The 25,980-nt window shown below is 35.9% G+C and overlaps 1 protein-coding gene across 2 annotated transcripts; it reads right to left on the reverse strand.

The window, feature by feature from the left end:
* Positions 1 to 3,250: 3,250 nt before the first annotated feature.
* XPOT (exportin for tRNA) lies at positions 3,251 to 25,980 on the reverse strand. Of its 2 annotated transcripts, XM_031055575.1 has the most exons (24): positions 25,843 to 25,980; positions 23,954 to 24,036; positions 22,829 to 22,885; positions 21,302 to 21,371; positions 19,915 to 20,133; positions 19,155 to 19,339; positions 18,639 to 18,807; positions 17,160 to 17,396; positions 16,839 to 16,877; positions 14,234 to 14,296; positions 13,143 to 13,267; positions 12,114 to 12,258; positions 11,842 to 11,961; positions 11,564 to 11,658; positions 10,759 to 10,828; positions 10,224 to 10,462; positions 9,461 to 9,746; positions 8,053 to 8,242; positions 6,726 to 6,842; positions 6,526 to 6,641; positions 5,969 to 6,016; positions 4,978 to 5,049; positions 4,372 to 4,428; positions 3,251 to 3,881 (listed from the first exon to the last, which is right to left on the reverse strand). In XM_031055575.1, exons 1-24 carry the CDS (start codon positions 25,900 to 25,902, stop codon positions 3,855 to 3,857), a joined length of 2,889 nt encoding a protein of 962 aa, XP_030911435.1. In that variant the 5' UTR covers positions 25,903 to 25,980; the 3' UTR covers positions 3,251 to 3,854. The 2 variants fall into 2 exon arrangements, with proteins under 2 accessions (XP_030911435.1, XP_030911436.1); XM_031055576.1 differs by lacking the exons at positions 21,302 to 21,371; positions 22,829 to 22,885 and having other exon boundaries at positions 3,705 to 3,881; positions 24,000 to 24,036; positions 25,843 to 25,866.

Raw genomic sequence — 25,980 nt, forward strand, 5'->3', positions numbered from 1 at the left:
ACCTCGTTAAAACCTCAGGAAATTGTGGCAGTTCTCACATTCCCGCTCAGTTGTTACTGATATGTTTTAAACCAAAGTTCTCGGCTGATTTATCCCTTGCTATGTGTTTTTTGTCTGTCCGGTAATGTTGCTGTTCCAGTAAATTATCTATATAATGAAATATTGATAGCGTTATAATTTATGCATAATGTAATCTGATCATAATTATGGTGGGAAAATAGTGGAAAGATTTTTTTTTTCCTTCCAAGACGATCCCTCTTTTGATGCTCTGTATTTCCTGTTTGGAGCTGCCATCTTCTGAAATCTTGGAAGCCTGTTCTCTTGAGGAACTGACATCAGCCTCTCGCTCCCAGGCTTTCTTTGTTGTTACTATCTTACCTTTCATAAGTTTTATCAAAAGTTCAGACTTTCTCTGCTTCACTTGTTACAGGGCACTAAAGTTTTTCTGAAGCTCTCCCTAGTGAAACTGATAAATCGGTTACAAGGCACTAAGGTTTTTTTGATACATTGACTTTGATGCATTTATGGCCTTAATATAAATGCCTAATTTATGTTCCCCACTTGTTGGCATCTGAACTTTGCTTTATAATGCTATATTGTAGAGGGGATAGTTCCCTACTACATTTGCATTCTGTCCTTGCATCTTTCAAAACATTTTGTCCAATTTAAGAACAGGAGAAAACAGACACAAAAAAAGAAACTGCCACTGCAGTTTCATTCTAGAATTTTTTTACTTTGCTTACTTCCATTTGTTTTTAACGAAAGTAAAACTTTCGGTATTCCTCACCTCTCTCATATTTGGATTCTCATTCATAGTCACAAATTTGGCAGTCTGTAGCTGCACAGGCCTGAAAGCTTATCAGTCTTTAGCCATTACACTGGCCTGTAAATAAAAGGTACCATTGCTCTAGAAAAGGTGCCTCATCTTTAATTATGACTTGCAGTTGTGTTTCTCATTTAGACACTCTTTACAAGAGGAAATTTGCCTTATACGCTAGAGGAGTTACCACAATGATGACTTTAAACACCTTCAGTCTAGATATAGAGTCATTTTGACCACAACAATGTTAAGTCATACAGGAATGCTGCAGGTGGTTGTTTGGTGCAGCCTTTAAATGAGATCACTAATGTTTGTCTGAAAAAGGATAAATTGTGATTGTCAACCCAATTTCTCCATGGCATGCTCTCTTACCTTCTTCCCCTTCTACCCCACAAGAAATAACACAGAGTCATAAAATATGCTGAGTTGGAAGGGACTTACCAAGGATTCTTGAGTTGCAACTTCTAGCTCTGCACAAGACCATCCCTGAGAGTCACCATGTGCTTGAGTAGTTTTCTTATTATGTTCAGTATCTAAACACTGGCAGTATCTAAACACTGCCTGAAGAATCTAGTCCACACTCTTGATTACGAGGTGCATCACTAGATTTCTCCTTGGGGGCAAGTAGTGAACTTCTTGGTCCAGATGTTAAAAAAACCATGCACAGCAGGTATCCACTTCTTCAAAGTAAAGATGTAGAAACCAAGCAATTGGCTTTCTAAACCTTGATTCTTTGCAAAGAATGTTACTAGGCACTACATACCCACCACAAATCCAACTGTAATACAGCAGCTGCAGACCTGCCATCTACACCACTGAAGGAAATTATAAAAAAAAAACAACAAACAAACCCAAAACCCGCTTGTAGCCAGAATCAGTAATTACATGTTAGGCTAAAGATACAGAAACTACCCCACAGGTGCTGCTTTACAGCTCATATTGCATAAGCCCCAACAGTACAGTATGCTGATTGAACAGTCAAAGCATACAAAAGTAAACAATTCTTTTTTAATTCTTCAAGCTGAACCAACTTACATTCTCTGAAGATCTAGACTATTCATCCTACAGGATACTGATTTAGTGATGGATGGGAGGGCAGGGTTCAAGTTTATGATAGAGGCACACCCACATAATGGGTGCCACACACAGCTCTATCTTACACTTGGCACACTCTGCTTTCTTGTTCTCACCTGCCACCACCAGAGCAGGCAACACACTGTGAGGGGGAAGTGTTTCTGCTGCTTCAGCTTCCTAGATAGCCTATTATGGGCACAGATGAGCTCCAGATTTGGCACAAAGGGACCTACAGGAGTGGTGAAGGATGGTGGGGTTGAGGAATGAAGAGTCTCTTTTGGCAGAGGCTAGTTTAAAGACTTTCCTCATGAGGGTCTAATTTGATAACAGCTAAATCATCCTCTTAGCAGTACTGCCCCTACTTGAGAAGGCAAAACCCTAATTCACATCTAAAAACTAATAGTGACTCAAACCCAAAAAGCTTTGTTGTTCACTTCATAATCTGCCTACTGAAAGCTCTCCCCTCGGTGTGGTAAAGCTTCCATAACGGTGGGGGAGGAGGCCAAGACAGACACAGAAGACTGACAGCAAATCCTCAGCCATAACTGTAGTGTCAGGGGTGCAGTCTTTGTGCTGGGGGGGTGCAGGAGAACTGCAACACCTGGAAAGCACCAAGCCACAGAGGGAAGGCTTCTAGAGTTATGGGAGAAAATGAAATGGAGCATTGGTATGGCAGCAACGGGAGGGAAACCATACTGTGAAACTAGGAAATATGAAAAGCACAATAAGCACTCATTCTGTGATACAACAAATAAATAACTAGAAACTTTTGATTAAACACATATAAATCAGGAACAAAATCTTACAAAAGTAATACTGTCCCATTGAAGGTAGTAACAGTACTTTCTTCCCTCAGTGAAAAATGAAAATGCTCAAAATATCAGTACGCTCAAAACATCACCACACTCTGATCCTGGATGCTGCTTCCCATTTACTTACCAATTAAAGAACACAGCACCACAGGAAAAATGCTCATCTGATTACACTAGAGGTAAGTCAGCTTTTTATTATGGACATTAGTTCATGAGGAAAGTATTATAAATCCCATGCATGGCAAGATTCAAACTTTCCCCTGCCCCTATGAGATAGATATAAAAACCTGTCATGCTAGAGAATTAAAAAAATAAAAGTAGCAGCATTTTACTAAAAGTTACTGTATAGACCATTGATGCTACTGAAATATTGCAGTGAATGCAATTCTTTCTGTCAGCATCTTCCACATGCAAGGGAGCAATATAATTTATTACTTAAGCACCAGAAAAATTGCCAGGTTCCACTCAGATGTAACAGCCAGAAGATTCAAGAATGCTGTAGCTTCTAAAGATTCAGCTAAAATGATTCAGAGAGACTTAGACATTTCACTGCATCAAATTTTATTGTTTTTATAAAAAAAGATAGAACCAGATACTACTTTTAAGTGAAATCATTTATTACACCAATCTGCTTTATAGGAGGTATATATATATTTTATCATTAAGACAACTTCAATAAAATGACTATCTACAAGAAGGACTTTGATTGTTTTATTTTCATGTCACCATACATGAACAAATGAATTTTATGTCTTATTAAAACATTTTACTCCGTATCAAAAATGTACACATTTTAATAACCATTGCTATGTTCTGAAGGTATTTTTACATTTAATTCATTTAATTTAAAAAATAAGTGTAATTTCCTTGCTGTATGTGTTACTGTGTAAGCTTAACTCATCCTATACATAATAGAAGTTTGTGTATACAGATAATTTTTCATGTTGTCACATACCTTCGTGTCTGAGACACAGGTGGGGAATTTGCATTTCTTTTTTGCAGAAGGTTAAAGTACGTACTGATGTGAGCACAAAGCAACATTTCTTAAAACAAGACCAGTTTGAATGGCACAAGAGTTAGCATTTTTATAAATTAACAACCAGAGTTCTGCATTATGGAAACAGGTACATGAGATTCCAGTACTTTCCTTAGGGCTTGGCTCGCTGGAAAAAAACCTGCAAAAAATTATTTTTAAAAAATTAAAACAAAGGAAATGTAAGACATGGGATGCTTGAGGCATAAGAGAATTTGTTTGACAGAGCTGATTTTTGTGTTTAACATACTGGTTAACACACTAAGTTTAAGGGTTTGACTTGTGCTATTTGTTTATGCCCACACCCTCAAAAATAATCTGTTCTAACACTCTCTACAATTATAGCATCACATTATTGCTTTTTCAGCTATTAAACAAAAGCCACAAGAATATCAAACTACTGAGATGGCAAGGTGCTAAGAATGAGTGACAACTTTATAGATGCAGGTTTGTTTTTGTTTGTTCTGTCTTTCCAATTAACTGCTTTGCTCCTTTGAGATTCCCAATAGGAATCTACTGAAAACTACTAAATAATTCAGTATTTTGGTTTTACTTCAAGTCACTACTATGACTGAATGGTATGGTAAAGTTCAAATGGAACTAAAAGCTATTGAAAGAAAAAATCTTTATACCTTTAAGTAATTTTTAAAAACTTTAGCATCAGGCTGCTGAAGTGCTTGACAGAATTCCTGTAAGAAAAAATAAAGAAATAACTAAAGGCAATAACTAAGAAGTAACTAAGTGAAGCAACAAAGCAATCTGAGATACATTTATATGTAAAGCCATTGGTATTCATTTGTATTTTCCCTAATGTACAACTGAAGAAAAGCATGTTATGGATAAAAATTTGTACAAGGCTATGATAGTCCAAATGCATTCTAGGGTGAAAAACTATTTGTTTGGTGGGGTTTTTTTTTCCCAATACAGGATATCTGTTCACTTTTTTTCTGAGGAGACAGAAATAGGACTATCTACAAGGATATCTACAAGTTAAAATTTGAATTAAAGTAGGAAGATTGTTTAGACAGTTACATGCACTGGAATTTTTTTTTTTTTTTGCAAGATACCCTTGCAGTATCTTTACTCCTTGTGATAAATTAATCCTATTCTCATATGCAATAACTGAGTAAATTTTACTGTGAGGTGAAAGGAGGTTAATTTTGTAAATATCCATTTCTCCCCATTTAACGTTTACGATTGTTAAAGAGTTTTCCAAATGTTCTTTTAGGAACTCCTACCTGGATTATCTCAGGAGATACTTGCAAAGAAGGCAAATACTCTTGCTGAAGATACTGAATGCACTCAGGACCCTAAAGAAAAGCAGTACACATTTTCTTCATGCATTTTTTTTTACAGATGGAAAAATCATAGCCCTATACTGTATGGTGCTCTACATCACCATTTCACAGAAAATGAATGCTTTTCAAATGTTTAATTAATTCTCAGCTGCTACCAAATAAAAATTTCTCAATCTTGGCATTCAAAGTTCTACTGCAATTTCATATCTTTTGTTACACAGAAGAAAAATGCACTAAAAATTGCACTGAAGTAAGAATTACAATAGAGCCAAACAGTTCGTGACATGTCAACTGTAAGAGACAGTGAAATTAGAGTTGCCTCCATAATTATCTATCTGACATTTGGAAGAAATAAAATAATTGGGTATTAGCATCTGCCTACTGCTTTACCATACTACTCCCATTGCAAAATACAGTAGCCAAAAGAAGATGAGCACAGTACTTCTCTTGTAACATTGACCATGTAATCTGCAGTGAACTAAGCAATAATAAAATGGAATGTCCAAACCTTTGAGTGAAACAAACATTTTGATTAACACTTCAGCTTTTGTTTTCTTTACCCATATTTATCAGATAAGTTTCAGTACAGGAGAAATTACTGCACAAACTGGCAGAATAGAAACATAATCCAACAGATCTACCAAGGGAAAGTGAATCAACTTTACTAATTCACATAAGTTACCCTGGAACTAGAACAGCAACAAAGTGAGTAGATTTTCCTCCTTAATTAAGAGTCAGTATTTTGCATTAATTTATCAAGGGGTACAACTACTGGATCCTGTATCCATGCACAGCATTATGATCACCCTGTTATTTTATATAACAGTACAGTAAGAATTCATCCTAGTAAGTATCTAACTTTTGGAAATTCGTAAAACCACTAGAAAGAAACCTGTGGCAGTTATTCCTTATGAAGTACGATGAAGCTTACCCTTTTGAGATGAATTGTTTTTAATGTCACTGCACATTCTGATAAAGCCTGAAATGTAATACAGCGAGCATTAGACTGTTGCGTTGGACTACTGGTTCACTATTCAAAGCTGAAGAACTTAATGAGACCCAAAACAAGGGCTAGTTCATGCCATTATCCCTTCATTTGCCCCTCACACAATGCCAAGTCTTGACCTTCCAGGTTTTGTTCCACTCATCAGAAAATCAGAAAAGCTTCTGCACAGCTGAATCCAAAATGAACTAGAGAACAGCCCACTCTGTGTATTTGCTTTCACTGAACATTAGTTAATAGGTAATGCAGGTCAATGTTAAATACTTAGATCACCAATTGATTTTGAGCCTAGGTAAACTACAGGATACACCATCACAATATTCAATAATTAATCATACAGATACCTAAATGTAAAAAAATCCAGCAAAATCTAAGGAATTTTATTTCTGAGATGACAATCTTTAATACCCCATGGCTATTGTAGGTTTGTTAGCTTCAGTCTGCCTCACAGGAATGAATGCAAAAAAACCATCCATAATACACACCAGTACTGTCTGGGCATCTGCTAAGTCAAACGTTTGCTTCAAAGGTGCTAAGAAACATGCAGGAACAATGTGCTTGTAGACAAAGTCTGCAAAACCTACTGGTCCATCTTTACCTCCTAAAAAGAAAAAAATATTTCCAGTTCTGTTACTTCTTCATGGGTAGTAGCAGATGGAAAGGAATTCTGGAAAGACATTCTTACCCCAGAGCTCCACCAGCTTAGAAAGAATAATAAAACAAGTCTTCTGTGCAATAGGATCTGGGTAATCCACCGCTCCTTGAATGACAGTGAACAACACACGTTCCACATTCTCTGCACCTTAAACACATGAAAATGAACTTGTCACTTCAAACTGTAGCACAAAATGTTTTGGTACTCATACACTATTTTGTATACATACTGACCTGGAAGATATGCTTCAACTTCAAAATAGCTCTTTTTTGCACAAATCTCAAATATTTTTGGGAAGTTTCCCCTACGATGCAAGACAACTCTTATTTAGGTTAATTTTTTTTTAAGTTTGGAGATTTAAATTGCTCTTCTGGCCTTTAACACACACTAAGGTGAGGGCTGCAGTTTGACCTGTTTACAATTAAAAATTTTGTCTTCTCTACCTAACTTGGAAGTGTTAATTAAAACTCAGCAACACTGAAGTAAGTTAGCTTATCTTGCAGCATATAACATGATATTTTTCAAGCATTTAAAATTTCTGTGCTGCATCTGTGCTTATTTGTTTGATCTCTTTAAAAATTTCTTGGCCCATTGCAACTACCAAGTGCCTCTTTCAAGAAAGCTCTCCCTACTTTTTCCTGTCCCAGCAGTATTACCACCATTTTAGGACAGGGGAAAGGTATTCTGATAAGGAATACTGGATAAGTCACTTTAAACTTTCTGAAGTCCCTATCCATTTTGATGGAATTTAAATAGAAATAATCACTTAAAGTATCAAGCAACTAGATGTTTGACTGCAAACTCCCATCATGAAAAATAACTAATTTGCATCTGGCCAGTAAATGTGGGGAAAACCTGGTAACTACATATATACTAAACCACATGATGCCTTCTACCACAGGTAAGAAGATCACGCAACAGTAATAAAAGTTTACAGGATTTACTGATGTGTCCTTCCAAAAATAGACAGAATGAATAGTGGCAGCTGTGAGTGGTCTTGCCCAGCAGTCTGAACACTGCTATATATTGGTATGTAGTGTACGATCTCCAATTCACCAGACAAGTCCAATGATACAGGAAGACTGGATACACTGTTCTTGTCTTAACAGGCACAGTGATCACATTAAGCTGAAAAGTACAATAGGAAGAATATGCCTATTATAGCTTGATTTCACAACCCCAAATTCCTGTAGAACAGGTAATTTGAATCAGGCAAGCTGAACACAGTACTTCCAGTAATCCATTCTATTGTAAGATAGTTAATAGTACTTGCCAGAAACTGGGCTAATAATTTTCTTAAATAAAACGTAGGTGAGAATAACCATAGTACTGTCCTTTGAGAAACTGGATTCCTTACCTTGATTAGCTATGACTTCACTCATTCCACTGCCAGTTACTGTCTGCAGAAAAGCAAAGTAACTCCTCCGTAACATTTGTTTTTCTAAAGCAGCAGACTGGTCATTTTCTTCTGCTGGAAGGAGCAACACCTCAAAAATAGCATGAAGTAGTGGCATAAACATCTGTTGCAGAAAAGGTGAAACCTGTGTCTGTGAAGATCAGAAGAGGGTGTCAGCTCAAAAAGAGAAATTGAACATTAAGAAGTTAAAACTTAAAGTCTTGTTCTCAGCTTGGATCCACTTTTAATGTTAGTAATTTCATATAATTACTTACAACACAGCAAGTTGCATCAGGGTCACCATGAACATTACTGCACCTTGACTTACACACCATCCATTTTAAGCCTTTTGCACAAAAATAACTAGTTCTGTCTAACCTCATTTTGTGTAGGAAAAGGTTTTTCAGGATTTTTCATTCTTCTGTTCAGACGGACAATTTCAAATATCCTGAAATACCATCTCTAAGATGTTAAAACTGGCAACAGGCCAGCTTTTATAGAACTTTTCTTTAAGGGTTACTAAATTTTTCCTACTGACATTACAGAATAAACTTGTCACAACACTTTTAGTGCAAAATAAGTGTAAGGGCACTAAATTAATTATGAGTTGAAAAACTGAAGGCATGTGCTATTCAGTCACATCAGAATTCCACAAAGAAGCAACTCATATGTTAATTTGTTAATGCTTAAGCAAGATTTTATCTTTTATCTTTTCTTTACTATGCCTTTAAAGTATTCAAAGTGAGACTGTAGAAGCTAGGATCTTTATTTTACCATGTTACAATAAGAATAGTACTGTATCATACAAACTTAAAACGTTACACCTGAACACGTATTTGTCCCACCTTGCTCCTGTGACTTTTTTCTTTTAACTTCCTCATCTTTCACAGACTATTTTTAATTATCTGTTATCCCAGATATAAGTCTGTATTCCTCCTTATACACATATTTGGTATTTCTGTATCTCTATCTTCTAGAAATCTCATTATAAAAGATGAGAATTCACTTCAAAGCTTGTGTATTTGTAAGTTAATTTGCAACATTAGCTTAAAACTTCAGCAGAGAGCATGAAGCTAATTGTGTCAATAAGAAAAATTTTTGATGCAAGTAGTATTTTAAAATATCAAATCCAAAAAAATTAACACAATATAAACATTTAAAATGAATCAAAGAAAAAAAATCAGTCATTTAATCACTGTGAGTCCAGCAACATATGACTGTAATCAAAAACAATGTTTCCCAATAGCAGCCTTCAAAATACACTTACTAATTTTTAGGGAGGGTTCTGACATGTAACTGTTTTTCTGGAACTAGAAACAAAGATCTCTCAGCAACACTTTGACCCTGAAAAGCTTATGCACTATCATACCTTAAACTTAGCTGTTATTTGGTTTATAAGAGGAATGAATTCTTGAAGATCTTTTGCTTCACAATCTTTAAGCATGTGTTCAGAGGCAGAAGGAATGAAGGGAAGAACTTCCTCCTCTAGGCAAATAATCATGCGGTGAAGGAAAGTGCGGACACCACTTCTCAGAACTTCCTTTTGTAATGGACAACTGAGAGCTGGCAGAAACGTCTGTAAGCAGTCCAGATAAACCTCTGAGCATCCACACTGCTTTACAGTTTGCTTATTGCTGAAAGCCTTGCTGGTCCGGCTGTAAAAGCACACATCAAGTTTTACATAAGCTCCCATTCCAGTAAAATGAAGAAGCAGTAACACTGAGAACAAATGCTTTCCAACCCAGGCACTAAACTACAATACTCCATTTCATGAACCAGTGGAAGTAATGAACAGAATATTTTCATATGAAGGAGCATCACTTTGGCAGTTTCTGAGAATTAAATTCTAACAATTTACCAACAACATATGATTAGATTACCTCCATACAATTCTTTGAGCAAAGAAATAGATGCTGATTCATTATGAACTTGCTCAATATTCTCTGTATATACATCTAAAGCAGACTCTTCTAAGGGAACTTTACTTATTTTCTCAGCTATCACAAGAAATTCCACAACCACTGATGAATTTCTAGGTCAATAAATAGAAATCTCAGTCGCTCCTCCCAGTAAAGCCTCTGTAGTTCCTTTTTACTCAAACCAGAAACATACAGTGTCACTGCTGTACCTACCTAGCAAACCCAACAGCATGATTGAGGCAGTCAGCCAGGGCCATCTGTCTGTCCTCATCTTGTGCCATCATCAGTTTTTCTAACAATACTTTGAACTTCTCCATCAGCGGAGCCAACAAATTCCTCATCAGAACCTGTTTTCTTTCTGCAGAGTATTCACTGTTAACTATTAACACTCCAGCTGTTTCATAAATGAAAAGTTGATCATCACTGCTTAACAGCGCCTGGTAGCCATTTTCCTACAATGAAAGATAACAGGCATAATTCACTAAGTGTCCTCTATCAAGGCTGTCTTCTCAAAGTTTATAGCCTTCTATATATACACCCATTGCTACCCTATACTTCCAGAAACACACACAAGCAAGGCGATTACAATTAGGTACAAAAGTAAGGTGTGCAAGTGATCTTACATAAAAAAGCAGGATAATTATTTCTGCTTAAATGTCTGCATGCTAAGCTTACAATTCAGCAAGTACTCAGGCACGTTGATAAGTGCAAGCCTCACTCATTAAAAAAACCCACTGCAAATACTCACAGGAGGAGAAAGTTCCATCAGGTCTTGTATTCTGTTCAGAACATCTTCAATGAAGGGATTCATTTGCTTACTGAAGTAAAACACAAGTACATAACACTACTTAGAAGCACATTCATTTTTACAGGTTTCAAGATACTTTATGTAAGCTGTGAAGTTAGATGCTAACTTCAAATATCAAAGCACTGCTGCAGAAAAATCTGGCTTATGGGTATGATGCTAGTGGTAGGCCAAATAAATACATGGCATAGTGGGAAATAACCATTTCTTTCTTTCCCTCATTTTTAAAAAATATGAATCATTTAAGTGAAATACTTTGAACCATTGAAAAAATAAAAGCGTAAAAGCACTGAAATCTGAGCCATCTCTGAGCTTTTTCTGTCTCTAAATGAAATGCATGCCTGTGAAATAAGACTAAAAAGACAAGACTGTTCAAAGGACATACACTGAGTAAACTTCATCAGTATAAATTCCAAAAGAATTCAAAATTTAGTTAGGGAGAGGGAATAGTTACTCTTGAAAGTATCTAGATCCACTCACACTCAGCTCTGCTTACTGAGAAAAAGTAGAAAAGGCATTTATATTTTTGATCAGCTTTAATGTCTGATCAAAATAAACCAGGCATATGTATTCCACTTCTTTGTTCTGTGACAAATATTTCCACTGCTACACAGTGGAACAAAGCTCCTTTGGTATTTTACTTCATTGCAGTCCATCTGAAATCCAGGCTGTTCCAATGACAACTGGGATGTACAGAAGTATTGTATGTAGTAAATTCAGTGCTGTTTGGATACATTTATTTACTCACTTCAGAGACTTGACAAATCTGGAAAAGAGGTAAGCTGTTCGACTCCGTACTTTGGGACTTGTATGACGAAGACCACGGTGATCTAAAAATGCCATCTGCAATCAATAAAGCATCTCAGTCTTAGAGTGTCTAAATAAAGCAGGGGGGAAAATCTAATCATCCAACCAAGTTAAGAAACCCAGCTTCCTTAGGAACCTTCAGAGAACAGGAAAATTTCTTAAGTCTAAAGAACTTAACGAGTTCCATCTAGTTAAAAATGTAAATGAAATTAAACTTACTAGTACAGTTGGAATGTGCTGAGGTTCAACAGCAAAGAATTTTTCATATCTAACCACTGTTTCAAAAAATTCCAGGGTCACTGATGTGTGTTGATAGGCACTAACACCAGAAGTCACCAGCTACAAACAAAAGCATTAGCAAGTTAGGTTTTATATACAGCTAAAATACTAACTGCAACATAAGTGACATGCTGGTCACTACACCGAGCCATTTGAACTGAAACATTCCAGTTTTTAGCTGCACTTTTAAACAGCTCTCAAGACATGCTTACCGTTCTCATCATGTCTTGTAAAGCTGTAGCTTTAGTAACATCACCAGAGAAATGAGCACCATGAGATACAGGAAGAGCCTCAGCCAACATATACAGCAGCCTTATTGCCACTTCTACTTCCATAAATCGTGTAGTCTGCCAGTTCCTAGAGAAAGAATAGGAAGACCATGTTAGTCTTTAGTACCTTATGAAATAATCACACTCAACCAGTTTTGTTTCATACCATGTTAATATTTTCTTTTGAGCCTTCTTCACATGCACAGCATCAAAATAGATTTAAACTAAGGAAAACACTGGAAGGCTCAGGCAGTTATTCAAGATGTTTGAGAGACTTTATCCTCTAAAATATCCCCTTTTCATCAGATCACCACCAACTCTCTTTTGCCAGTTTCAGCTTGAAAGCTACAGATTTCTATTGTGCTTATTTAGATACAAACACACCTACTACAACACGAGGACAAGCCATTCAGCTTCACATGGGACGAGACTCAGTTAAGGTACAAGGTAGCCACAAACAATACTGGATTTCTATTTGTATACACAAAACTGTCCTCCTAGCCAGGGAACTAGTAATGTTTCTTTACTTGTGTGCAGCTTCCAGGATTAGATCTACTTTTTTTTTTACAAAAATACTTCACTTAGATTTTTTTCCCCCCATCCAACCTTGTTTTTCTGATAAAAGTAATACATAATATTTACATCTCAAGGACACTCCTGTGAGATGTGGCAAAGTGAACACCTCTCCAAACAGCTGGTGCTGCATAGGTAAGTGACAAAGATCAAGGAACATCTCTAGGAAAGAAAAGCTGCCATTTAAGGTTACAAAAAGAAAGCTTTTTCTTTCTAAGGGGCTGAGTAACAGATGATATGAAGCCGTATTTATCATTAAGTTGTAATGAGCTCATTCTGTCAACTGACTTCACCTTGCTGCATCACACATTTCACTACAGACTGATGGTTTACAAAAGGAAAATAAAAACCAAACCCCAAAAAGGCTTCACACAAATCAAGTTATAAACCCCAGCTTACTGAAGGGTAGTGTTAAAAACTCTGCGGACAGATGCCAACAGTAATTCTGGTGAAACCTGAGCAAGTCTGTCCAGCAACAGTTTCAACTGTTTTCTGTACTCCACGAACATTGCTTCATCTTCACCCTATCAAAAAAAATTCAAATCAGTGAAATCCTTATTTTCATGTTTAAATTCATCCACAAGTATTTTAGACAAATATATCTAAAGCAAAAACACGTACATACAAAACCAGTATAGCACACTCAGAGAATTCAATAATGCTCATCCAGTGCTCTTGCAGCATAACAGCAGGCTCCTTTTATGGCTGGATATAATATGTTGAGATCCACTGCATTCTGTCCAGAAACATACTAAAAAGTCTTTCCAAAATGAAAACCAGCCAAAAGTACAAGAAAGAAAGTGCTCTTGGCAAAGCCTTATTAACCTAATTCTTAAAAATTGACTCACTCCTCAAAGACATACTTAACATCTAGCTTAGTTTTTAAATTAGACTGACAACATTTATGTTGAACTGGATACAGCTTAAGTTAACCCTTTTAAGATTATTGCTCTCTCAACAGCCTGGGACAAAGTCTGTCCCACATACTCAATCATTACTGTTGGCTGACCGAGATGTTAAGCATGGAAGGAAAATGAAATCAAAGACCTTACCCCACCCTTAGCTCATTTTTGCAGAGGTTTGACCATCTCCAGTAGCTCAAGCACCACTTCTTTTGAGAGTTTCATGACACAGTATTTCTCATGTATTTTTGCAAGACAGAAGTGACATGCAGAAATATGCAAATTTGCACTGAACCTCAACAGCTATGTTTAGTTATCAGCACAGCTGTATTTGGCTTGGAATAGCTCTGTACAAACACAGCCACAAATATTGTAAATTCGTTTGGCTTGGATATTACCTTTACTATGTTGTTTTGTCCTATGCAAACATGTCTAGAAGCTTTCTATATAGGAAAAAACCTCAGCCTATGGACCCTTGCTTCCTACCTTCAAATCTTTAGTCTGTGAAAAATACATATTTTAAGTGTGAGCAAGTTTTACTACATATAATTAAGTTGCATATGTCTGTTTATTACTACAACACAATACCTCATTTTCAAAATTATATTCTTCATCATATGTCAACTTCTTCATAACAGCCAACATGATTGCCTAGAATAAAAACAGAACAATAAGCATAGAAGCAGAGAGGTTATAAGAAACAATCGTGAAAAATACTACAGTACAGAAAACATTGAAGCTAGTGTTATGTGTTTACAAATATTTTCAATCCCTTTTAAACTATTCTTTCCAGAGGTTTAGCAGAAGTTAACAGTCCAAATCAAAACAGATGGATTATATCCAAACAATACACAAATGCTATTCCAGACAGACAGCATAGACCTTTTGGAGCTCTCAGTCTCTGACAGTATTATCAAGCTTTACTTCCTGCTTGTAATTTGTGCTGTTCAGTTCACATGGAAAACAATCAAGATGACTGAACTAGGCAGAGGAAACTAAACAGGCTGCCCAATATACTATTTTAAAGGGACAAGTCAGCTTAGCTATAACATCAACTTCTCTAATAGTTCATAGTAATTGTTGTGTGTTAACATCCATCTCTATTCAATAATTGTTTTGCCATCTTTAATACAGCTGTTTCAACATTGCTTCAAGAAACAGTGCACTATATTGTAGCACCTGTAACTACTATCCATTGCATGTGGTAAATACTTCTGATTTGAGTCTTTTAGTCTAATCATTATCATCAACATCAATAAAATCAATCATTTATAGATTTGGTTTGCCATCCTTAATCCTGCAGAACAAAGCTGCAAAAAGCTTCACCTACACAATCCTTTATACATAAACCATTGACTAAGTCTGGGAGATAGACTAGATCCAGCTGCACCTAGACTTCTCTCTAGAGGAGTTTAGAAAGCAAGGGGGCCCCTTCTGCACCTTGTCACTCAATGGGAAGATCTCTCTACACTTTATCCATAACTTCCAGCAGCAAGCTGTCAGACCAACTAGAGCAATGAAGTGCAATATAACCTTAGTAGGGACAGTTGGTACATCCTAAAGCAGCTATAAAGGCTTGACCTTAGCTCTACTCAAGTCTGAATGAAACAAAATGAAACAAAAAACCTTTTGACAAATAAACCATGATTACTATTTTTCATTTTAAATGCAAAACCTGAAATTCATCAACACCAAAATGGACCAATGGATTAAACATAAGTTAGTGAGGTGAAATTCTTGCTTGTCTTGCAGAAATAGATACCTTGACACCAAGTGTCACCATGATGTGTGAGAAGTGTCTGCTTCTCTGTAAGAAGTGATATTTAAGAATTAAAATAACTGCAAAACATTAATACAATACACTTGTAGCCAAAAGTGTTTAGAAAGACCTGTCATTCTAAGAACTAAAAATATGATCCTGCTGATGAGAAAAAACTTTGGAACTTCAGAGACACAAGAAACAAGCCTCCTTTTTTTCCTGTTCAAATAATGAACAAGTTGAAAGTGTATACTTTAAAATGGAAAACTTTAAAGGATTGCTGCTAAGCACAAAATTTAAAGCTTAAGGCAAACAACAATAAGATTTAGACTATTTCCTATTACTTTCTTATTATGAGGTGGATCAAAGAAAAAAGTTTGTTATGATTGTTTCTCCATTTAACACAAATCCTCAAGAAGTGCTCAGTAAAATTAAGAAATATTTGCAACGAGAAAATCTCCAGTATGAAAGCAACTTAAACCAACATATTTCAGGGTAGTAACATATTCCAGCTTTTAGTATCTTAAGTATACTGCAATAGTAACATTATTTGATCTAGCCGTAACAACAAATAGCAGTCACAAAAATAAAAAGATTGTGTTATTATCAAAGTTCTCTTTTTGTGTTACCTAATCCAAATTAAACAGACATTAGACAAAAGGAAATCAAGATACTGTACACCACAGTTATCCAAATTCAACTTGTCATGTTAGAACAGGTACAGAATTCAGTTTTCTTTGTAAAGGAAAAGGAATCAAACCTGTTAGCTGTATGAACTTACGAAATAACTACACCAATCTAACCAGTTCAACATCCAAATCAGTACATCTACACTGGCGCAGACAGGACTGAAAAATCCATATAAGTTTACTACTTCCAAAACTGGACATGAACTTCATGTTTTATATATAAATTTAAGATTATTGACTTGAGCTAATGTATATTTGATGTAATGTTTAACATATAACTGCTCATAATTACAATTGTTATCTCTCAATTGTTGCTTCTTTCTTAAGTTTAACTTATATTATTAAGAGTTATATTTATGACAATCCTTCCTAGACTTCTTCCAATCCTTTGGAACAAGGGCAGGTTTTAATAAAAATAAAAACTTGAAGAAACAAATTTGATTTAAGAATATTCTTTGAACAGTATAGCCTGCAGACAAGCTTGCCAAGCATATGCTTAAGGGCTGTTTGGGAAGCCCAGCTCTAGAATAGCTTTCATCTTCATACACAATTCAATATAGGCTTTCTATTTAAAGAAACAACTGTAGTTACTTAGTAAAAGATGGAACACACTGTCCTTACTTTTAATTACTGTCACATACACATTGAGGCATAAAAATGAAATATTATTTGTTTCAGCAATGAAATGAAATATTCTGATCTGATGTGTCCTTAAAGTATAGAATCTGTAGTAAAAAAAACCTACCTCTACATTAGCTTTTTGTTGGTCTGAAAGTGCAGAAAGCTGGAAAATAAAATTCAAGTGTTATTTTTTTGTATTCTTACTCCTTCATTACTGTCTAAGAGAAAGACTTGCTTTTTTAACAGCCATATGATCTGGCTTTCCCCTTAACACAAGATTTAACTCCTCCAGATCTCCAAACAACACTACAAAAATATCATGACCACAGGCATTAAAGAAAGAGAATGCTAATTAGTAAAAAAACCTATTTTGCAAATCAGTATGAGACATTCCTACAAAAATGAATGAAAGAATTGGTGTTAAATTGAAGCCAGATGTATTTACTTGTTTCAGGATGTGAAGGTAGTCGTAACAAAAGCCAATGATGTTAGAAGAGATGTCATCATCTTCATGAATTAAAAGTTGCAACATCAGGGCCACTTTTGCTTCAATAGCTTGTAGAGTGTCTTGAGCACTCTTCATATCACCATTTTTTATCAGTTTAGTCCAACTAGCTATTAATGCTTGCCCCATCCCATTGACCAGCTTAGAAAATCTGGCCAGAAAATCCACATCATCTTCCTGCAAGAAAAGACATCTGATTAAAAATACTAACAGAGCTTATGTTTAAGTAATACAAGATTACAGACTGTACTACCCATATCTAGTATATAGAATTAAACCAATACTTGTCTCCTAGCTGGAAACTACCAATTGCCTACAATTGGGTCTTTTCCCCCTGGGAATGAAGAGAGAAAAAAGTTAAAGCAATGTCTGTCCTCCATTACACAACAGTAGCTTTCTTCATCTCTTCAGATTTGTTTGTTTCTCTCTTTACAGCAATAAGGTTCAAAATAAAAGCAGTAGCACATGCCTACCATAAATTCTAGGCTGTATAAGAGGAAAATCTTTCTATGGAAAAACTTCAAAGAATTACCAGGTGCAGCTCACTTCAGAAATACTGATAACAAGTACCTTTCAGTACTGCCTGTGAGTGAGTTAATATTAAATATTTCTGGCTTGCTTTGCAGAGTTGATCAAAATCAAGAAATACCCTTAAAGCAGCCACCTCAACAGGACATTTTGGTCTCTGCCATAACTATACAGAAGTGAAAAAATAACAAGTCTACCTAAGAAAAACTGAGGCAAGATTTATATTAGTAGAAATACAAATTTGACAAAGGTTTCAAAAGTAAGAGTTAAAAGCCTTGCAATCTAAGAACTACAGCTTCATAAGGACTGGTTGCTTTTTCTCCACGGCAGGTAGTGAACAGCTGTTCCTTAAACAAGGCAACTGCCAGAAAATGTGTGTTTAGTTAGTAGGTATACTTTTCCAGCTTACAGATAAGCATTTCAAGCCTCATGTTTGATGGTGCACATGTGCAAAACAGCATATGTGTCCTTAAGAAAGCCTTTGCCCTACTTAATTATGCACAGAATTTTTTAGGGTGAGACATTAGATCAACTATATTGCCTACAATACCTATTACACAATCATTCAGGAGGGAAGATCCAAGACAAGGAAACACAGAAGCTGAATTAACAGTAAGCACAACAAGCTTTAGGAGAAGAACAGAACAGGGGAGTTACATAATACCCTGCTTCTAGAATGAAACCCTGTGTGTTCAAATTAATAATGAACATTAATAACAATCTCTTAAATTTAAGTATGAGAAAACTGTAAGAAGTCTTCAGTTTTGATGGAGAAGCACAAGTACTTCCCTCTGACTTATGGACTGTTTTATAATTTTCTGTGCATCAAATTATTTAAGAACTGTCAGAAACCTATGACTCATTCCTATTGTTAAAAATCAACACACAAACCTGATCAATACTGAAGAGGCCAGCAGACTGCAATACTTGACACAAAGACTCAACCAGTTTTGTTTTATCAATTGGGTCCATTCCCTTATTTACAATTTCAAACAGACAATCACAGGCTTCTTCCCGGAGAACTTCCACAGACATGTGACCTAGCAGCATATTTATAAACCTTCAGAGAAAAAATAGTTCAGCTTTATATATACAAAGTAACATTGTATAGAAGCTTTATATTATTTGTGTGCATATTTACAATGATCTCTTTTTACAATCCTCTTTCTATTGTACTGACAAAGCTCAACATTTTATGCATTTTAAAGAGAACACAGCAAACAGGGTAATGTTTAATTTGGCTATTATATCCACTTGGCTTGCAAAAACAATCACTCTCCTAAAACTCCCCAAACTCCAAAGATGACTTAAAAATCATCTTTGAAGGACTTTTACATATTTCATTCTATACAGTCAGCATACTGACAAGGTGATTTTTGCAAACCCTTTCCATCAAAACCTTCTTACCTTTCATTGGCTATCAAGCTCAAATCTATCCAGGATACATAAGCTCCAACTACTTCAAGGCACTGGCATGTCAACTCTGAGTTATTATATTGATAATTTTGTAAGATTTGGTACCACGACTCCACCAAACTTGGAATGCACTGTTCCCTCATAGTATCTTTTAATAAGGTGTTCCTACGAGCCTCCTATCAATACAGGAAAAGGATAAAATCAGTCCTGTCACAGATTAGCATCTTGTCAAATTATTAGCATGATTATATCCAGATGCCAGACATCATGTGTCATAGCAAGATAAATCAGAAATGCAAAGAGAATGTTTCTTTCCTTTCCAACAAATAAAGCCAAAATAGCCTAAGTTTTCCCTTTCATTATCCACAGTGCCTGAACACTGAAAGAAAAGGCAGAAAAAGAAGAGCAGTTTTCTATATCATCAAACGGACTTAGGTTAGGACCCCTTAAAACATGCACTAGAAAACATTAACATTTAAAAATGAGTCAGTCTAGCATTACACTGGCAAACTTCGTTGATTAATTTTTGTTTGCAAGCTTTCAAGCAAAAAAAAAATTAGCTGCTGACAAGTATGAAATCATAAAAAGCATTAAACAACAAAGCTAAACATAATATTTTGAATTTAAACCACCTAATATGTCTAAGGCAGAGCTGCCACAGGAAAAAAGCACATCTAAAAACCTTCTGCTCTAATTAAAGTAAGAGAATTTAAAATTTTAAAACAAGTGTTAATGCAAAATAATAACTTGCCTCTGATGTATGAACAACATCCCGGTCCACCAGCTCAGCATCGACAGCCATCAGGATTCTGAGGTACATATCCACACCTCGTGGATTAAGGTCAACTACTGACAGAATGTCAAAAAAAAACTTGGGCCATTTTGTGAGATATTCAGTAACAAAAAGCAATGCAAAGACTTGTGCTGCTTTGTTGCGAATAAAAGTCTTCTCAGGCTGGGGATTCAGCATCTGGTAGAAACAAGACATTTCAATTGTATATTCTCAATAAATTAGAAAAGAATCTTATAGGTTTGTTGATCTCTCTGTAGTAGTTAATGTACTACCTCTCTTTCTGGCTGAGACCAACAAATAAACCCTTACAACATTTCCAAGGAATTTGAAGAAAAAATGGCTAAAGTGTCCTGCAATAGGGAAAATGTTTTCTGTGGGTGATACAGTCCTAAGCCTTTCATTCAGTACCAAGACATTTAGTGTCTTCCATAAATGCCTCCCATGCAAAACTACCACAACTACTCAAAGACTAAAAGGTCATTTGTCAGTTTGGTGAAAGTTACAGTCCTCCTGTAGCTAGCTTATGCCTGTGTTAGATGTTAGTGCTACAAATAGAAAGGGAAGTTCCTAAATCTAAGGGGATAAAAAAAAAATCCACCACTACTAACTTCCTCTCCTTTTCCTTTTAGAAACTCCTAAACAGAACAGTTTGCCACAAAGAGAAAGCAATTTAATCCACTTCATCATCATCTGTTGTTTTTAAAGTCGTATTACACTCCACTTCCTACTGTTAAGTTTTCTACATGGCAACTATGTTTATCTTCAGTGCAGAAGTCGAATGGCAGCTATATAATGGCAGGTGTGGGCAAACCAGTGGATACTTCTGCTGACTGCAAACTCCTGGGTGGGGCTGATACTACAAGTTTGGCTACAGTAACTAATCCACAAGAAAGCATATTTCAAACTCTGCCACGGTACTAACATGGTTTATCACTGAGGAGTGATAAACATCTGCCAGCACTCTAAGCAGACAGGAGTTCACTCAGTAGGGTCTTAGAAAAATAATTAGCAGGCCTGCTTCTCCTCCAGACACTCAGGAACATCAGGAATCTGTATTATACCTCTCTAAAGGGGAACTTTTAATGCACCTTATTTCACACATAATTGATTAAACCACAATCATTATCTGATGCAAGAGTAATATATTTAATACTAAGTTCAGGCATGGACTTCTTTACAATACTTGATTTAAAAATTTCTCACAAACCTTTAACAATCAGATACCAAATATCTTCAGGAAGTCATCTTTATACTCAAACAACAGATTAAACATTTAGTCCACACTCAATGCCCTATGTTAGTCTAAAAGCCTAACATGTAAGACTGCAGTGAAGAACATACATACCTGTGCTTGTAGCCATGTTATGAGTGTTTCTCTAATTAGCTGCTGCTGGACTTCAGTAAGTTCAGAGTATCTGAAACAAAAAAATATTGAGGTCAAAATACAAGTGTGCTTCACGGCAAGCACCAACACTCAGTAAAGTAAAAACTCTTTTATATGGTATGTAATGCTCCACATTAACATAAATGAAAAGTTTCTAGAACAGCAATCTACAAAGCTGTTTGCATGTTAAAATTCTGACTCAAAGGCAAAGATAATAAAAAACATTTTACCCATAGTAATGGATCACATTTGAGGCATTACTGCCTCCTATATTGGAGTAGAAGCTTGAAGAAATTCTGCAGGAAGGCTGCTCTATCAGGACTTACAACCCTGATAAAAATAAACCTTTCAGCATAGGCCAAGGGGAGAAGGAAGAGACATCTATATATGCCTGAACTTGTCCACTACACATTGAAGACTATCACTATTGAGTACAAGAGGTCCCTCACTGATCTGACCTACACTACATTTACTATCAGCCTTATGTCAAAAAACCCAAGGAAGTAATTCTGCTTTATGTTGTACATATAGTCCTGGCAAACTGTGACATTATATCCAGCCCACCTCAAACACTAGCCATACCTCTGCTAGGGCTAGTGAAGCTGAGACTACTCTACTGCAAAGAGAGTTAGCTATAGGCTTGTAGAGTCCTTAATAGGAATGACTGCTGAATGGGACTCCAGTGTTCCTGTCACAGCCAACTATTCATTAACGAGAAGAAAAAAACACCCACCAAGAATGTTTAAAGAAAATAAGCACCAAGAAACAGGAGAAAACATACTGCAGGAAGCAGGTGACAGGAATGAAATAAGCAGAGAAAAGTAGACAGTGAGGTAAAATTGGGGAAATAAAAAAGTGTTTAACATTTGCACTCACATCAAACTGTAAAAATCAGTCACAAAATACATCCTATTCCTATCTAAATTTCTGACCCATTCAGTGATTTACAAGCAGTCACAATGATATTAAGAGTCCATGATGCTCCATTCCAGACCAAGGGAGCCCAAAGTGAGAAAAAATATAGTTCTGTGCAATGACATTCATATTATTAAAAGTATTTTTCCCTAGAGTTATGGTTCTATGAAACCACCACTCAGTGAAAAGACTACTTTCTCAACATCTCTGCCATGGTTATTGAATGAATAGGGCTCTGTCTGAAGTCCAGGACTCAGTACAGAGCACAGCTGCAAAAATCAGTGAGAGTACAGAGTAAGGCCTGAATCTCCAGACAGGAATAGCTCAGTTTCAAGCAGTCCTTGCTAACTGGGTCTGCATTGGGCCATAGATGTGCTAGACTAGCTGAGAGCAGAGCATGCTGCTCAAAACCTCTCCAAGGAAAAGGGAAAGAAATACAAGAAGGCTCTCTGCACCAGACTACAGACACCTCATCAACCACCACCAGGGAACAAATACTATTTTATTTGCAAGCAGAATAAAAAGGGAAAATTAAATGGATATATATGGATGGTGTCAAGTAAAATTACTCACTTGAACTTAACTTGATGTTCCAGAACTTGAAAGCAGAAGAACTTTATGTGATCATCACTAGAAAAGAAAATTCTGTTACTGGAAGCAATATGGTTCACATTTCTGTGAAGAAAAAAATTCCTCAAATATTACAATCAGATTGTCCCTTTGGCACCAGACAAAAACCAAACCTGCTGTTACTGTTACTTCAAAGCAAAAATGACAAATAGCAGAGCAGTCAATCTAGTAGAAATGAGCAACTGTTAAACTAATATTTATGTTTGATACTAGTCTTTTTTTCTACAGCCACCTGTTTGTTATGGTTTGATTTCAGTATCGAACAAACAAAACTACAATACCTATAGTATCCTGCCCTTACAAAAATCTGTCAGCCTTCAATAGTATGTTTGAGGCCCACTACTACACTAAGTGCAAATTGAAAAAATAAAAGATAAACACAAACTGAAGTGTAGATTAAGCATAGACATTCCACATGCTCTGTTATCCACACTGCTTTTTCATCTTATTATCTAAAACATGCAACAATCATAATGTATATTTTAAAGATTATAATTTCTAATCTTATGTGGTTTTAATTACTGCACATTCTGGTGGAGTCAGTAGTTCTGATAAATCATTTACAAAAAAGCATTCACTATAAACTACTGCTACTATTCAGGAGATATGTATCCCTCAATTTCCTTCCAAATTGAATTATTCCATAAAACAGTGACAACCTAGTATTTTTGATGTAAATACACAACTATGTGCAAAAATAGTGGTGATTACACACTCTTTGCATCTCAAAAAATGGGATGGCCTACTCCATAGAACTGGGGCAAGGAACTACTTATGAGATTACTGCATATAAAGTCTATAGTCTATCACAGGGGACATCTCTTAGCACTTCTTTTCCCCAGAATTTCAAAACCCAGCAGTCTTTGGGCTCCTAAATTAATATGGAGTTTAATTTATACATTGCTCTTCCTTGAAAGGCATTATACAGAGCCACAGATCAACTGTGATACTAAAAATAGTACAAAGACCATATTAACTTTCAACAATTTAGCTTGCCTATTATGCTGCACAGCTAAATCAGACCCACACATATTACTAATGACAATAAGAAATTATTAGTTACGTTACCTGTATATACTCTGAGCTAATGCTTCTGCACAGACTTGCCAAGCATCCTGAGATATCTTGAGCTGCTCAAAGTAGGCTAGTGCCTGCAAAAATCAAGGTAAGTTTCACTTGAAAAAGAACAAAGCACATACCAATACATCTTGTTCACACTTCCCCTTGTATTTAAACAGCTCTTCTTCAAAACACCAACACTATTTGGATACATTCCAGTGGCTCCCTAATCACCTTAACACCGAGCAGGCTTTTTTCCAAATGCTAATACCATAGGTACCCATTTCCACTTCATATTCAATACAAAGATTTTTGTTACTTGAATATGGAAGTTACAGAATCGGAAGTGTTGAGGTTAGATGGAACCTCCAGAGACAGTTAGACTAGAGCAGCTTGCTCAGGGCCTTTCCATTTAGGAGGAAGTTCACATCCAAGTTACAATTCATTCCACACATTCTAAAGAAGCGGTAATTTAGATTTTTCACTGAAAACAATCCATTATTTTGTTGCACCACTTTGCTTGTATTCAACACCCCAAGCTCAAAAAACATTCAAACACTAACCACCTGGACAACTGTCAGTATATGAATCTTCTACAGAAATCGAGAAAACCTCTACGAAATTTTAAACAATCACATTACTTCTCCGGACTCCTAAACAGCTTTTGACAACAGTTCATTTGACTTACTTGCTTTAAGGCTCAGTGTGGCCTGTAATATAGAACAGTAAAGCAAGTTTTGAAGCAGAAATTAGATTAACAACATTATTTCAATTCTATGAATGCACGTATTTCAAAGGGGAGGTTTGGCTGTAGGATATTTTTAGGGGGTGCTTTTTTGCATTAGTTCATAAAGGCTTCCATTAACCAAAGTCATTATTCAGAACTAAGTCCTAAAATAAGAAATCACTTCCTGTAGGTAGTACTAGTGATTTTCTTATACTTAATGTATTATTTTACTAGAAATGGTTTGATACTTCCCTTATGTTACATCTTACATGACTGTGGAAAAGGTAGGTCCCCCTTCTGCTATGAAATATTTCAAAACTCAGCAGACTGCATAGTCAAAAGGTCAAATCTAAAAGCTTCCAATTTTAGTGATATTTTATTGACAGATCACTAAAGATTAGCTATATCCATCCTTTTAAAAAGGACAAATACCCAGAACCATCATATTTAACAGGCTACTTAGCAAATCAAACCAAATCTGTAACTGTTTTAAACAGTCCAGGATTTGTTTTACAAACACAAAACCACGGTATTAACATCCTCATTCCTGGAAGATTTTACTAGAAGTTATCTTGTAGACAGTTAAATCAACATGGTAATCAGTTAGCAGAGATAATTACTCAATAAATAGCTATATAAATAATAATATCTTTTCATAGGATCATCTCTTATGCAGCAAATGTTACCCACATATCATGATTACTTTCTTAACCTACTTTACAATTACACAAGCTTCACTACAATTAAACCCACACAGTTCATTAAAAAGACACTAAACCTATTAAGATTATAGTTAACAACATCTAAGAATCAACAAGCTAATTTCAAGCAAATTGTTTTTTATGGCTGATTTTCATTCTATGAGAATCTATGTAAGGAGTTGAGCAACAAGTACAAAGAACTGAAAAAACTTAAACAGTCAGAGTCCAGAAAATTAAATTCTATGCATGTTAAATGAAATCAAACTGAAATGTAACAGAATTGATAATACATATCCCTCAGCTTACATGTTTGCAACATGACTTGGCTTTGTACTTGCCACCACAAATCCTACACATTTGGCTCACAAAACAAACTCAACAAACCCCCATCCAGCCCATGAAAACATTAGATTTTTTGCACTGCAATACCATCTCCAGTTATTAGAGAGAAGAGGAAATTAATTACATACTCGTTGTCTGAAGTCTGCATCAGCATTTGGGTTGAGCCCCAAAAGGGCTTGTTCATCCATGTCTATTGCTATATTCGTTGTTTCCTGTTCCTAACTGCTTTGCCCACTGCTTCTAGAGAGCAAAATACGATCATCTGC

The sequence above is a fragment of the Geospiza fortis genome, unplaced genomic scaffold (assembly GCF_000277835.1).
Source record: "Geospiza fortis unplaced genomic scaffold, GeoFor_1.0 scaffold166, whole genome shotgun sequence".
Classification (NCBI taxonomy): Eukaryota; Metazoa; Chordata; class Aves; order Passeriformes; family Thraupidae; genus Geospiza; species Geospiza fortis.